At 46.5% G+C, this 15,588-nt stretch overlaps 5 protein-coding genes across 5 annotated transcripts; 2 read left to right on the forward strand and 3 right to left on the reverse strand.

The window, feature by feature from the left end:
• Positions 1 to 2,713: 2,713 nt before the first annotated feature.
• On the reverse strand, positions 2,714 to 5,530 carry LAJ45_03738 (uncharacterized protein; the record flags this gene model as incomplete). Its single annotated transcript, XM_046113322.1, has 3 exons — positions 2,714 to 4,260; positions 4,330 to 5,194; positions 5,279 to 5,530. 3 exons carry the CDS (start codon positions 5,528 to 5,530, stop codon positions 2,714 to 2,716), a joined length of 2,664 nt encoding a protein of 887 aa, XP_045973615.1.
• Positions 5,531 to 6,504: 974 nt separating this feature from the next.
• On the forward strand, positions 6,505 to 7,360 carry LAJ45_03739 (uncharacterized protein; the record flags this gene model as incomplete). Its single annotated transcript, XM_046113323.1, has 3 exons — positions 6,505 to 6,555; positions 6,619 to 7,096; positions 7,152 to 7,360. 3 exons carry the CDS (start codon positions 6,505 to 6,507, stop codon positions 7,358 to 7,360), a joined length of 738 nt encoding a protein of 245 aa, XP_045973616.1.
• A 2,132-nt stretch (positions 7,361 to 9,492) lies between these two features.
• Positions 9,493 to 11,066, reverse strand: LAJ45_03740 (uncharacterized protein; the record flags this gene model as incomplete). Its single annotated transcript, XM_046113324.1, has 9 exons — positions 9,493 to 9,529; positions 9,600 to 9,817; positions 9,894 to 10,236; positions 10,296 to 10,352; positions 10,414 to 10,545; positions 10,693 to 10,729; positions 10,785 to 10,801; positions 10,860 to 10,897; positions 11,016 to 11,066. 9 exons carry the CDS (start codon positions 11,064 to 11,066, stop codon positions 9,493 to 9,495), a joined length of 930 nt encoding a protein of 309 aa, XP_045973617.1.
• An 819-nt stretch (positions 11,067 to 11,885) lies between these two features.
• On the reverse strand, positions 11,886 to 12,147 carry LAJ45_03741 (uncharacterized protein; the record flags this gene model as incomplete). The annotated part of the gene is made up of 2 exons (XM_046113325.1): positions 11,886 to 12,093; positions 12,143 to 12,147. The coding sequence occupies 2 exons, from the start codon at positions 12,145 to 12,147 to the stop codon at positions 11,886 to 11,888; spliced, it is 213 nt and encodes a 70-aa protein (XP_045973618.1).
• Positions 12,148 to 12,730: 583 nt separating this feature from the next.
• LAJ45_03742 (uncharacterized protein) lies at positions 12,731 to 15,506 on the forward strand (the record flags this gene model as incomplete). Its single annotated transcript, XM_046113326.1, has 7 exons — positions 12,731 to 12,830; positions 12,895 to 12,911; positions 12,998 to 13,020; positions 13,123 to 13,216; positions 13,286 to 13,838; positions 13,899 to 14,217; positions 14,292 to 14,295. 7 exons carry the CDS (start codon positions 12,731 to 12,733, stop codon positions 14,293 to 14,295), a joined length of 1,110 nt encoding a protein of 369 aa, XP_045973619.1.
• Between the last annotated feature and the right edge of the window lie 82 nt (positions 15,507 to 15,588).

Below are 15,588 nucleotides of genomic sequence, written 5' to 3' on the forward strand. Positions count from 1 at the left end.
GTAAACAATGCGGAGAAGGGCCGGGGTGTGGTGATGGATGGGATAGAAGAGGAATTTCTCCGGGATGGGTGATGGTTAAGAGGAAGTGCACTGTTGTGAGAATTGGGAATTTGGGAGTGAGAGTGGCCAGATATTTATATGGATTTTGGGTGATGGTGGATATGTGTCGTTATCTAATTCAAGCTGGCCCTTTGCGTTGTTCTCCTGTATGGTTGGCCAATTGGGTGGACAAGTGTGGCTTTCGTCCAGCCACTCGATCTTGTTAAAGTCAATATGCCCATGCCGATGGACTATCATTGGCTTTTATTTTAACCTTGGGTACGTTAACCTAGCTAGCCAGTGACATACCTCAAAATCTAAATTTAATATCCCTGCAACCAGAACGGATAAAGTGGAGCTGACTTTATTAGGTCGTGGAGAAGAGGATCTGAATAGTTGTAAGTGTGCGAATATATAGCTATTGTCTAAGGTATAGTGCTGAACGAAGTTACTACCTCCTGAAGTGAACAGCCAAAACGTGGTTAGGTAACAGGAGCCCCCAACCATATATCATTCACGTTCATTTTCATGAATAGCATTCGTTGAACACAAAAAGTGCCCTCAGATTTTCCTTCCAGGATTGCCTACAACAAACCCTGACCCACCGTCAATTGCTCGACCACATCCCTTAGGTAGCCATGCAGTCCAAATTAGAATCCCGACCATGCTCCACTAAACGCACTTCTTGTTCCAGTAACGTTTTACTGAGCGCGCATTATTATACTCTTTTGGTCATGATTCTGGCTTGAACTGACTTTCAAATTGCAAAGCGATAAATTATAAACCAGAAGCATTAGCAAAGTGAGGAAGAGACAAAATTATACAATTTATCACTCAGACCAGCAGGCTCGATCTAACCTATTGGGATCACGAGTCGAACAAAGTAGGAGTATAGTGCATATATGAACCCCGTGGCCGGAGGTGGTACCATATCGCTCTCGCAATTTGATAATTTCCTTGGCGTGATGGTATAAGCTTTCTTGGGTTCAACGCATTATACCCGGTGTATATCTCCATTTACACCAGACCTGAGAGCCTAAAAGGACCTACTAAGACTGTTTTCTTTCTTTCCTTTCCTCTTCTTCTCTCTCCCTTTTCTTTTCTTTTCTTTTCTTTTCTTTTGGCCGCTGTATACAGCTACTTCTTGTATATATATACCCTCTTTCGTGCCTAGTCTTCACGTTTGTCGGTTGAGTAAACACTCTCGACTAACGCCAAGACTCTACTACGGCGGTTTATGCATCAATGGATGCATTACCCATATTAAGGAGGCAAGTAAATGCATCAATTGATGCATAACCTGTCATGAGTTGTGTAAAATCGTATGGTGGATGATGCATTATCGATGCATTATCAATTACTTTACTGATGATAATCTGCCAAGAACGTGTTTACTGACGAGTTTTGGGCAGAAATTCGTGTGGAAACTTATCCAGAAAATCGCCCAGAAAATCGTCCAGAAAATTGTTAGCGGTTAACGTTAGTAAATACACCTGTTAATGTGTTCTCGGGTGACTTTCCGAAAGGCTTTCCGCACAAAACTCGTTAGTAAATGTGTTCTTGGTGGAAAATCACCAGTTAAGTCATCGATATGTCGTCTGAAAACTCGTTAGGAATATCACCGTCATCATATAGACAAGTGTTGAAATCTGCTGCCCGACAAGGTATTTGACATCCCTCCCAATTTCAGACTTAGTGAAATTTCTATCTAAATATTTCTTATGCCTTAGGTGTACGCACCTCTGGCAGGTGGTTGATATAGCACTGATTTATTCCCTCAATATATCAAACGATGATAGCTTAAGTGGTACGACGTGGCATAGTTAAGCACAATAGTACAGGTTTGATTCCGCAATTGTATTTTATTTTTATACCATCGAAATTCAGAACACATTTACTGATCCATATACTGACAAATTGTCTGACGAATTGCCTGACCAATTGCCTGAAAACTTAAATTGATAAAATGATCATTAAAATCGTAAAGTGGGACTGGTGATGCATTAGTTGATGCATTATGCAGATGCATTATTCCGTGAAAACATGGGATACATTTACGGATGCATTATCAAGATACATTTCCCACCGTAGTAGAGAGAGCGGGCTGTGCTTTGAGTTTTTGTTGATCTCTTACCTGATTGTACTGTGTTGTGGCTTTAAGTCTCACCTGAGGTGTGATTGACAGACAGGGGTCTCCCGCCTAATAATTGAAAGCTTGGCTGTCTTTCTTTTGGTTTGTCCTCAACACCCAGTGCCCGTGAATACCTAACAGATTGACGCTTTACATTAGGATAGACCAGTCGAGTTATAAATAGATGGTTTAATTCAAACAGATCAGGGGAGAGGGTTTCTGATCAATCGGAGAATATCGGCGACATTCTTTTCTTTTTCCACTACCACACACCGCTATAAGATCGAAGGCCAAGGCATCAGGATTAATAAAAAAGCTTATCTCAATATTCCAAGTACACTTCTAAATTGCATGTATGTCCAGCGAATATATGCAAGAAAGTGTAACACAAACATGGCCATATTTCTGAGACCGATCAGTAACGAGAACATAGAGAGAACGCTAAAATAAAATTAACAATATCCGAATCGCACATTAACGTCAGGCCAACGGTAAAACACAAATAACCCTAACCCCGAGAATACGACATTTACCAAAAGGAAATCAGGGAGTGCCCGAGGAGGCACTTTGACTAAACCAATTTTTGATGCGGCTGTTTATACCCATCCGAGACTTTTTCGAGGGCGTGGAGCCAACCGACAACCCTGCCTGCGAGTTGGCCGATGACCAATCAGAGCCCACTGAGACACTGGAGCCGACAAAAAGCTGGGAGGACGGGTTTGGTTTTGGACTGTATCTACCAAGTTGTGGGTTCATCTCGTACATAGTAGGAGGCGCGCTCCGGCGACTTTCAAGAGGGGGTATGGCGGTGTTTCCAGTCTCTAGTTTTTCGAGAATGTAGGTAACTATTTCACTGTGCCCATTCTCCCCTGCGAGAGAAAGGGCTGTGGCCCCTGTGTTGATCGTGGTCATGATATTTGCGCCTCTAATAACAAGATGTTGGACCGCTTTTAGCTGTCCGTTTTCCGCGGCGAAATGTAGAGCATTGTAACCGATAAGATCTGTTTCATCTATTCTGAAACCTCGTGACATGAAAAAGTCAATCATGGGGATATACCCCCTCGCAGCCGCCACCATTAAAAGGGTCTGCCCGGAGTCGGTCACACATCGGATATCTGCACCTTTCTCGAGTAGAAGTAGGACGGCATTGACGTTTCCTGATAGAGTCGCAAAATAGAGGGGTGATCGATTATCATTTGACGGCTCCTTCACATTCACTCCTTGTTCCAGAATAAACTTCATCATTGGGACATGCCCACTCTCTGCTGCCCGATGTAATGAGGTATATCCTTCATCCGTCCGGTCGCCGATATGTGCTCCTTGCTGTAGCAGATACTTGACTAGGTCAACATTCTTTGACGCGCAAGCAAAGTACAAGGGCCTACGAGCATCTGGCGTCGTTTCATCCACACGGGCACCATTTCGCAAAAGGTAGATAGCGCTAGGGAGATGTCCTACTTGAGCTACCCTTTGCAGAGCCGTGATGCCGTGAATGTGATCCCGATGCGAGACATTTGCTCCTTTAAGCACCAAGTATTTGATTATTTCTTCGTTCTTCGATAGTACCGCAAAGTCCAATGACGCTCTGCCATCGGCCGATTCCTCCATCACATCGAAACCAAGTTGTATAAGATAGCCAGCCACATCGATATGGGCTCTCTCAACTGCTGTATGCAAAGCGCTAAATCCCTGTTCTGAGCGGTGTTTGGTATCTGCTCCATTCTTGAGTAAGAACATGACACACTCCAGGCTTCCCGAGATGCCAGCAAAGTAGAGGGGATCACGGCCATCTAAAGACCTCTCATTCACGCTGGCACCATGGGCAAGAAGAAACTCCATGGTGGCAAGATGTCCTTCCTCGGCCGCCGTGTGCAAAGGAGTGATCCCCTCTTTATTGCCTTGACTGATAGGTGCGCCTCTTTCCAGTAGAAACTGAGCAAGCGCGAGATGGTTTCCAAAAGCCGCAAGGATGAGTGCTGTTCTCCCTTGATAGTCTAGTGAGTTGATATCGGCTCCTCTATCGAGCATGCTCCGAACAAGCGTGATATCGCCATGGGCTGCTGCTGCGATCATTGCGTCTTCTTTCGGTCCTAGTACAGTCGACCTATTAGCCGGTATATCACAAACAGAAAACATTACAAGGATGAGCCATAATTTACCTTTCCGTGTGGGTCTGGGGATTGTCGTCGCCTGCGGTTTCTTTGGTGGCTCTTTCACTCTAATCGGTTCAAAGCTGGATGGCAATTTTGATTTATGTGTACTCAGGAAGGTGTTGTGGGGTTGGAACACGGTTTTATCCTCGTTCTCCTTTTCTTGCACTACTGGCACCGTGAGGTTTTGCTTGGCTGTAAATGAGCTAACTATGCTATTGCTCGAAAGTATGGTCCAGACGGTGTCATCTCCTGACTCGGCTGCAATCCAAGAATGCTGCCGTGCTTGTTCCGCAGTGACTCTGTCAGCGGGTAAAGGCATCAACACACTAGCCATGAAATTGACGGCCAAAAGCGAGACGTTCCCGAGATTTTTGGGAGGGAATGTGATACGACCCTCAACATAGTCGATGAGCCCTTTTGGTTCGGGGAATGGAGGCTCCTTCGTGAGCATGGCGTAAACCATGCAGCCCAGGGACCACAAATCGACAGCTGTTGTATAGGTGCTGGTATCGCACTGTATCATTCCCCAGATCTCAGGTGCCATGTACTTTTTACTACCAGTAAATGTCCGACCTTCGGTTATGCCGTCAAAATGCTTCGAGACCCCAAAATCAGCAATCTTGACTGTGAGTGGCATCCACCTGGCAATGAGGATGTTCCCTGGCTTTAGATCCCTGTGGCAGAGGTTATTTCGGTGCATGATCTCCAGTCCCTCAAGCACCTGGACCGTAACAGATTTCGCATCGCTCTCGGTCAGTTCCTCATCTTTCATGAGAGAGCCAAGATCACCACACTCAAGGAACTCCATTGCCAGGTATATATTGAGTCTGTCTTCAAACCACCCCGCGAGCTGGACAAAATGTTGTGGGTACTGGCAGAAGAACAGAGCAAAAGGTCAGCCACGAGCGGAAGTAAGCTGGAACGTGTAGTAGAAGACGGTATGTGTGATCTTTACCGAGCTAAGTTTCATCAAGACACCTATTTCGTTTGACTTTGCCAGCGACTTCCTGATCTCTTTGACGGCCCGAATGGCGCCAGTCTCATGGCACCTTTCCTTATGGACCGTACCGAACCCACCTTCCCCGAGCTGCTCGAGCCTCTCCCACGTCTCCACCCTGCTAGGGCTGGCGAGAATAGTGTGTTTAATCCCTCCATCAAGAAACTCGGTAGGGAGTTTGTACTTGTCGAACCGCGTAAATGTAGCCATTGATTCTAACAGGAGGATTGATCAGGATGCACTTCTATCGAGCCAGAGGTGTTATGGGTTGCGTTGGATTGATTGTAGATCCTTCCTGGGCCCGGGGGCTGAACCGTGTGGTGGCATATATATTCTGATCAGGCGTCCAATCATAAGTTCTTATCGGCACGCCTTTTGATAAAGAAAGCAATTGTTCTAGGACTGGCTTGTTGGTTTCCGGATAGATTAATGCAAATGCTACTTGGCGTAAAAGTGCTGATTTCCCTACATATATGTAGCTTAGTTAGGTATGTACTCGCCAAAATGCAGATCTGAGATGTGTCAGCGTTACACGGTAACCCTGGTATGAGAGACAGTACGAGACAGTACTTGCTGCAGGTTGTGGTTGGTTTTGACTCTCGGTTGGTTATCAAGTTAAACTCTGTCAAAATGAAAGCCCTCCTTATCGAGGTTTCATGCGACTCAATGTCCCGTGTAGCTACAGGTATAAAGTGAGGTACGATAAGGTCAATATTGAGGAGTTTGGGTTACTAAACGGACATGTACGTATTTCTTGATTTATCTCCTTCCAATTTTACAGCCACGTATCACAACGCTCTTTTTCTCCTTGCGTTTTCAAACACACTCTTTTGGGGATTATAATCAAATCATGACAAGCATCTTTACCATCAGCGCGGTGGTTGAAATCATGCAATCACGTGATCAGACTTCTAAATCTAGATTAGTCCCGTTGCCGGAGAGAGTCTTGGGTCGAGTGAGTATCAATGAGCCAAGACCCAACATGCCTAATGTGTTTGACTATTGTATCTAGATCTACGAGTATCACATTCGCAACCCATTTGCTAAATAGAGTGGGGTACAGAATGTGATATGTGCAGCTTATAATACATGCACGTTAATGCTGATCCCTACCAGTGCCAGCAGACACAGGATTTTATAAGAGGCACCCCACAGCACCTCCTCTCAGCCATAACCAACGACCCATGCACTTCCTTGCGCTTCCGCCGCACCACAACCTGCCCTCAGACCAAGAAGTAAGTTTGCATGTTCGAACGTCTTTTCAATCAACGATAGATCTTCCTCTAACGAGTCTTCAGTTCATTAGCCCCATCAACATGTCCGAAATTACGCCCACATCACATGGCATCATTGAGGTGTTACGATCGATCGTTGCTGCGTCCTCCCATCTCCTTTCGCCCGCCGAGCGCGACAGGATCACAGCCGAAGAGTCAGCTCGCGCGTTCGCCCTATTAAATATAGCAGCAGATACCGCCTGGCAATGCGCGCATAGAGAAGAAATAGACTCAATCACACGGCTCGAGGAAGCAAAGCGGTGCCAAGGGGAAGTTGCCCCGGTGGGAGGGGAGCAAATTAACCACGCTAGGAAACTGGAGATTATTAGAGCCGAGGCGGACAAAGTAGCGGAGGAGGCGGAAAGACTGAAGGTGGAAACGCTGAAGATAAAGGCTGAGGTAGAAAAGGAAATTTCCCAGAAGGAAAAACTTGTGGTGGAGGTCCAAAGGGTGAATGCTGAGATAGCAATTTGCCAACTACGCCTTGAACTTCATAACAAAGGTTGGAAAGGTTGAAGCTCTACAATAAATACACCAGTACTTGAACTCGTTTTTAGTTATGAGTATCTCTACTCAAGTAGTGCACGTGGAGCTTTATAGTCCAAGCTTGCCCTCACAGGCTATCAACCGGATCCTGCGAGGAACTCAAAGAGGTGTTCTTCTCCAGAAGGATAAGGCGCTTGAACTTGCGATGATCAACATTGAATCTCTATTTATTGAGGACCAAGTCCGTACACGTCTGGCGGTAGTAAGCCAAGGTTCCTGAGATGGAACGGACTGATACCCTTACCCAGAGCTACCAAGCGAATTCTCTAGGCCAGGATAGGCCGATTGGAGCGTAGAGCCCGGCCACCCATCGAGGTCGCTGAGTGTTATATATTCTGACCTCGATCATGGTTAAGGCTTGCTTGATCAACAGGACAGAGTTGACGACTGCGCAGCTGCACGGGGGCCCATCGTAATCTCCCAAGTTACAGAGAAAGATAGTATTTTTCGGTTTAATTCCAGAAGAGGAGATGATTTCAATCGAGGCGTTGACATCTGTAAACGGCTTCCTCATATCCTTTTTACTGTTTTGATTAATTGTTCTTGGGTTAAACCCCTAACCCTAGATCTCCCCCACACGGATAAAAACATGTCATGGAATGGGCATTGGATGGCTTCTCTTACGTGTCCGAATAGCAGATAGTTCTTGCTATAGAGATATGGGTGTTGTGCTCGTTGGCTCGTGGATAATATGTACAGCGCGATGCCATAAGTCATGGGAAGGCAACCAAACCACACCAAAATTCGTCTAAATGAAACAACCACCCACAACACAATTGCCATCAATAATAAACAAGGCTTTAGGGGATAGAATATTGGCTCATAAATTTAATAAATCCAAAAGGGAACTCTCTGAAGTCAAATGTGGAAGAAGTTATATGAGCTAGAAGTAGAGCAACTTGGAGATTCAGTTGCATCCCATACAAATATGCGTTTCTTTGCAACTCAACGTAACAAGACCAACACAACTCATGCTAGAAGTGTAATATTATAATTTTCAGTTGATAGAGCGATTATTTGTATGCAAAATATATAGTCCTCCAATTCTCAGAAATAATTCAAGATAATTGGTGGTCAAGGACTATATTGAAAAGTGGGATTCAAGTTTTTGGTGTAAAATGGGTGCCTTCCCATGACTTATGGCCCAGAACTATCCCCTGGTCCGTAGCGATTTCGGGCCCATATACGGGTCAGTAATTCGATCCACAACAACACCCCGGAATTAATTACAAATATTCTGAATGAAATATATAGTATATTAGATGTGGTGAAAATCATAAGAGCAATTTCGTTCTTTAGAAAAACAAAGGGGTTCATTGCAGGTAGTCTTTTTAGGATCTTCACCACTGCCTTGACTTCCCCGCCATCTACACAAAAAGCAATCAACTCTTGACTCCATATAAATGGGTACTAGTAGGTGTTTTTCATAGCTATTTCTGATTATTGGAAGGGTAGTCTTTTCAGTAACCCGTTGTTTTTTATGGGGCGTTGCTGCTACAGTATCAAGAGAATGCTTTCGCCGAGCCTTGCCAACTTGAAGACCGGAGATTTCTTCAATTCCAGATTTAATAAGTGACTACGCAGCCTCCAATCTGAAGTCCAAATGATTGATATCATCTTTCATACTGTTGTTTGCATCTCGGCAGATGAACTATATTCCGAATCTACATGTATACATGCGTAGCTAGAATTAGATGCTTGGGCGAAAGGGTGCATTAGTATATACGGCCGATTTATTAGGACAAGGATTATGCGTTAATACCCTTTCAACTGTGAGAGTTGGTAGATCCGCCAATACGCAACGGCCCTTGTTCGTTGCAGGCCAATTGGACATAATCATTAGTTCCTATGCACCCTATAGATGGAAAAATCCCTTGTAGAAAGTCGGTGTTAACACCTTGAGTGGTTGAAAGTTCGAACCTACATGCTCCCCCGGTGTACTAAATTGCCACAGACTTTGCTATAAGTAGGTTTTCTCCCCATAAACCAAGTCTACACATCACCGGACAGCCCGATGAAACCTATGTCTTGGCAGCCCTTTCGACCCTTTTACTGGAAAACGTAGTTAAACCAACTTGTTATTATACACTTATTTTCGAATATATTGCCTCCTACCTACTTATATACTTGAAATACTAATGTCGGCCAATACCGCGGCCGGGAGTCTCTGCATGTTTCGGTATATTCGAGAAAATGGAAGAATTCCGATCTTTTGATGACTGTAGAGCTTTCGCGGCGGATATTTATCATATCCACATATAGTACTGTAGCACTGGTGCAAAACTAGACCACACCACAACATTCCTTACCCTCTCGCCCCCCCCTCCGCCTCACTCTCCCGTTCAATCTCATTTAATCTGACTCCGGTTTCTTCGCAACAACATGGAAGCTATTCCCCCAAACACAGATTAGCAAACTTTTCTTCTTGTATAGCATGGAAAGTTTAAAGTTAAACTCACAAATTTATATACGAGTGGATCTTCCTATCCCTGGTATCCCTGATGGCGCCTGCAACCAACGTCATCACCTCTTCATTCGTCATTCCCAACACCCTCGTGAACAGCGCCATCGAGTATGCTTCAAACCCTGTCTCGCAGCAGATCTGGAGATACTGTCCGACCTTCTTTAGCCCCGGATTCCTCGGCCAGCCGCCGAGGGGCTGCTTCTTGATGTGGAGCTAAACATATTATATCATTAGCAGATATTGAGGCTAGCTAGCTAGCAGTGGGGATTATATAAACGGGAGCGCGTGCCTGAACATCCACAAACCCGGCCTCCTGAACCATCCTCTTCATGGCACGCCCCACGTGCTGCGGTAATCCGCCAGCCTCAAGCGCCTCGCCGTATAGGCGCATTATTATCGCCAAGGAGGACCGCGCGGGAATGCTGTTATCGTCGGATTGGATCCCGGCCTCGAGCTCGGCGACGTCAATGTAGCCGCCTGGGCGTGTGTGTTTGTACATTTCCTCAAGATATTTAGGCCATGATTTAATTGACTGCATCAGGTTGCGCGAGTGGATCAGGTCGAAATGGTCAACGGGGAAGGTCCAAGGCATTTCGGCATCGTCGACTTCAAAACTACAGTTCGGGGGTACCCTTTTTAGTCATATGATGTTAGTTAACGTTCAATGCGTCGAGGGGGTATTGAGATGTACCATTTTGGTTGTATGGGGCTCAAATCGATACCGATTACTTTGGCAGAGGGGTGTAAACTATTGTTATCATACTAATTTAGCATCGGATTGAGGTTAGGCGAACAGGATTGGATCATACTCTGCCATCTCGATAGCCCAGATCCCAGTACCAGTTCCCACGTCCAATATATTCTGCGGATTCTCCCCGACTGGCGCAAGGTGAAGTTCACCATCTAGGAGAAGACCGAATATGTGGTGATGCATATCAAGTCTAAGACATATTAATAAGTATGCCAAGAAAGAAAGAAACCAATCAAGAGGGTTCATGTGCAATTACCGATCTTGTTCGGTCTGCATCCATAGTAAGTGATTTGAAGCTTGAATTCATACGGGGGTAGAATAGATATATAATACATACTTCATCGTTCGGTAACATATATGAGCCTTCTTTGTATCTGTGATACCTTCTACCATTTTCGTAGATATAGTCTATGATGGAGGATTTCAGACTCGTTGTGTCGGTTATTCTATAGAAACTTGTTAGGCCGGTTTTGGAAGGATATTGTAATGGCACGAGAAGCATACAAAGAACTACTAGTATAGTCTGAATCGGATTGATTTGCCTAGGGGTAAATGATCAGTCTACAACGTTACTAGCAAGACGAGTAAAGGAGAAATATCAAAACACCCGATACTCAGGTAAACTCGCTAAATAAATTGCAATTGAGGAAGACAACATACATAGTCTTGATCAACAGCTAGTTCAGGTCCAGAGTTCGAAGCTTCAGCCATCTTTTGTGGGTTGTGTCAGGAGTTTAGTTGGAAATGTTTCGTTTCAGGTGCGAGATACGGATTAACCTTTTAAAAGAAGGGGGGGCGGTCGCTTTATGTCTTTATTCTTGCTGGAAATCTCGGGAAAGAGGCCGACACCCGTTCTGTCGGGATCCACAGAAATAATTGGTCCCACGTGGTAAAATGCGTAAATCAAGATAAACTAATCAATCTGCGGGGAGTGAGACAGTATTCATCAGAACCAAGCTTTCTACAAGCAGTCAGGAAGCATAAATATCTCCGGGAATTTCCCCTCACCCACACACATCCGGAGCTTTAAGTGTCCACCGCACACATGCCCGTTTTCCAGGATAGGTGCCAGAATATGCATGTTTAGTGCACAGGCACTACACCTTTTCAGGAGATCCCTATTACCGGTAGACCAAGAACGGCTTATATAAATAACAATTAGTTTTCGAAATACGCGGTGTTCATTAATATGAAAGAAGAAATTCTGCTCGCTTGGCGCCCTCAAAATCAGGGTGATTATCTCCTAGGATCACTCTTTCGTTGCCTTTAAGCGCTTCATAGACACATCCATCTGGGATTAATAATTAATATGCATCAGGGAAATACCAGGGTTGTACTATAACTACTTATGCACTTATTACATGTAGTATTGGATAGATATGATGTACTTACCATGAGGGATGAAACATGGGTTGGCATTCGTGTGGAATTACTAACATCTATGAGCTGAAAATTTTCTTCTCACCGAACAATGCCGGGTTTGATTGCAATAACCGACCAGCGTATACCTATGTATGCCCGACTGCCTATTCATGCCGCGGCAGTACATATGAAGTCTCCCCACACACGCGCACACGACCCATTGTAACGGGACGACGACAAGGACATGATTGGCTGTCCAGTCGAGTCCTCGGTACTGAGGAGAAAGTCACCGAGGCCAGGCATATCCGGACCTAGCCATGATGAAGCAGTGGCCCAAGCTTTCCTCGGGATCGACTGAGTGTTTGCAGCATAAACCCTGGCAATGTGAAATCCGGCTGCATATCCAGAGCGGGCCGCCTACCTACCTCATCGGTGCTCATGCAGATATTTATCGATTAGGTATCTAAGCGCGGCCGAAATAGCCGGGCCCAGGCATCCTGGTCAGGCAAAAAATAATCGGCCACCCTCTCTTTCCGCGGTTAATCAGTCGCCACGAGCGGAACGGACGGAGAGCAGGCGCCCGTAGATATCTGTTTGGAAGAGTGAGCTGCCATTGCTATCGGTTTGAGTGATATTGGTTGAAGGCTCACGTATCATCCGCGAGTACTGTTGCATGCAGCAGAGGTTTCCGGTGCTCAATATGGAGTTCTCCTCATGGATAGGTAGCAGAATGAGTTCGTTCAAGCGGATGGCCGGGTGGATTGGTCTAGGAGGTTAGAGGACGTGAGAGTTGCAGAGTATACATTATGCGCATACGTAACTCTATGCGATTCAAGCGACTTGTCACAAAACATACGTTACATACATCCTGATTTATACTCTAAGGCACTGATTAGTAATCCTCTCGAGTGATCAGTTATCTTTTCCCGACCGCGTGTTTCCTCCGACCTCCGACTTGCTCGATTGATATAGGTACTTGTATGGAATAGTTGGGGCATGGGAGCTCTCAACTCATGAACTCAAACAATCACAGCAGTGAACAGAGGCGCACCACAAAGCCCGCGTTTAATTCGAAAGAGGCCTATAGCTACATACATGTAGATATAGAGTGGGGTATGTCAATCACTTCATCCCGCGAGGATTAGACCTTATACGAATGCACTTACATGTAGTTTAGGAAGAGTTCTTCTGATGGTAAGTCTTTCGAACAGAGATTTAGCGGGGGTCGAAATAAGGTTTCGTGGGTTAGGATTGGGCGCTTAGCAAGTACCAATATCAAGCTAGCTAGCCGTGTTCTTGTATCGTTCCTCTGTACACTTTCTGTATCCCTCCATCGTCCCCATTCCCTCTACCATCTCCCCATCACTCTTTTTTATCAATATCATCATCCTTCTATCCCCGTTAGCCGGTCAATCATCTCCACCATGCCGCCAAACACGAGCCAACCACCGCAGAGAGACGAAGACCACCGCATGGTGACTCGTACATTCTCTGTGAAGGTATGCACACCCCACGACAAGTCCATTTTGGCTCGTGTAGAGTCGGACACCGCTGGTTAACGTTATAAGATCCCCGCGTCCTGGACGGCAGCAGACGTGCAAACCGCGATCGATATGTGGATCCTATTCTTCCCGGGAAGACGCCCCTCCCAAGTTTCCGAAGAAGAAGGAAATGCGTTCGTTGAGAGTGCCTTCGCAACCAGCCAACCCGCCCACGGTGAGTTCGAAGAGATACCCCCCAACCTCACCGAGGACCTCTACCACCTCGCCAAACGCACATACCTGCGCTACTTCAAGATTGAAGCGCCCAACACGCTCATCGAGCAGGTCTACGGCAAGAACCTCAAGCTGAAGAACCCGCGCGGCTTCCTCACCATCAAGAAGCGGATGATGGCCCTGATGGTTTCGATAAAGTCGAACACGCTGCTCAAGTTCTACGCCCATGTGAAGGAGGCACTGGAGAAGGGAGGGGAGGCCATCCGGAAGTGCAGGGATGATGCGACGATTCGTCAGTTCTTTGCGGGGGTGTTTACGATGAAGGATGTCATGGGCATCTTCTCGTGGGCGGATTCGATCATTGATATTGAGAGGTCGAGGAATAGGGTGAAGAACTTCATGTATGGTAATAATTCCCTTTCCGCTATCCTCCTACTCCCTCTCCAATGACTAACCGGCATATCAGGGATTTACACCAACATGTGCACGAAGATCAAACACCACCTTGACGATCCACTGTGCCCAAAGTATGACCGTCATGCGGTCCTCGCCTTCTGGGACAGCATCGGCCAAGAAAAGGCATGGGACAATATCGATCTGAGCCATTTTGCCCTGCGCCCAAGAGACCTCAAAAGGAAAAGGATCATGCCAAGCGGCGGGGCCGGGAAGGGTCGTAAGAAGAACAAGCTCGGGGATCATGTCGAATGGGAGTTGCCGAATGTGGAGGAGGGGAAAGAGGGCGAGAAGGTGGTTGAGACGAAGGTCAAAAAGGAGGTTAATGATGGGTAGGTTTGATTTGATACTGTTACACTTGCTCGTTAGTGAAGAGGTCGGAAGTCGTTAAAAGCCGTTAATGCAGCTAAGTCTCTACACAGTGTCCCGACCTTTCACTTAACGCGTGAGTGATAATACTCTGCAGAAGGATGTATAGAGGTGATGTAGTAAATATAAACTACATACCCTGTAGCTTTTAATAAAGAGATTTGCTGAATGTAATAGACGGATACATCGGAGTACATCCAACAAGGCTTATTCTTGCGGAATAGAGCATATACGGCTTAATGCCCGAGCACATGAGTCGCCGCTTTATATGCGAGCGGGAAACAACGCTGGCAGCTTCTAGGGTACCAATGATGAGCCCAAATTCCGGACAAATAGCCTGAGCACACATGGAACCCACTTGTAGCTCATCTTCTCCCACTAAGTCGACAAGAAACAATAAAAAACATGCGAGTGATATTCCATAATGCACCCCCGCATACCGATCCCCTCTAACAAAGCACAGCTGGAAGTTTGTTTGCTATGGTACTAGAAGAGCATGCATAATGAACATTCCCCCTGAGTCTTTCATTATCTCTCCGTTCGTAACTTCATGTATCCGGCTTTCTACTCCCTCATAGTCAATTCTGGATGTGCGTGGAATGATCCAGCCCTGGTTCACGACAGATCCAAAGATTGTTTAAATACCAACCATCACCTCCCCTCCCCAGGTAGTAAGCTACTCCTCACAAGTAACATAACCACACGTACCAAGCAACTCTCACAACTAATGGACAGTCTATTCATCAGCCCGCCAGACACCCCCGCAAAAATGCCTTCCAACGTTAGTCCCAACCCCAACCCCACCAGCGACACCCCCTCTCCGGATCCTGCTGCTACAGCCCTACCACCCAGCCCCACCGCACCCACCACCACAACCACAACCACCCCCGCTGCTCCCACCTACCAATACACCGGCCCCGTAATCGTCACCAGCACCCCCGTCCCCCCCACCCCCAGAACACGCCGCCCCCGCGCCGCCAGCATCGCCCTCGCCACCCCCGGCCCCACCCCGCGCTCCGTCCCCGCCAGCAGCATTCCCGCGCACCTCGACCGCAAAACCTATGTGACCGCATACAAGCACGGCTTCGCGCTCGCGATTAGCGCGGTGATGGATGTGCTCGATGAGATGGAGGAGGAGGAGGCGAGCGGGTTCTTGGGCATGATTGAGGAGGCGAAAAAGGCGTTGGAGGAGTTGCAGTCGGGGGCGGATATGCTTTGGGAGGAGGAGGAGGTGGGGGATGGGGGGATTTAGTTGGTGGAGGAAAGGGACTGAGGATAAGATGAGTGCATGTGCGGGTGGTGTAGCGAAGTAGTACTCAGTGTAGTCTTTGGTT

This window comes from Morchella importuna, assembly GCF_003444635.1.
Source record: "Morchella importuna strain M04M26 chromosome Unknown Morimp01GS008, whole genome shotgun sequence".
Classification (NCBI taxonomy): Eukaryota; Fungi; Ascomycota; class Pezizomycetes; order Pezizales; family Morchellaceae; genus Morchella; species Morchella importuna.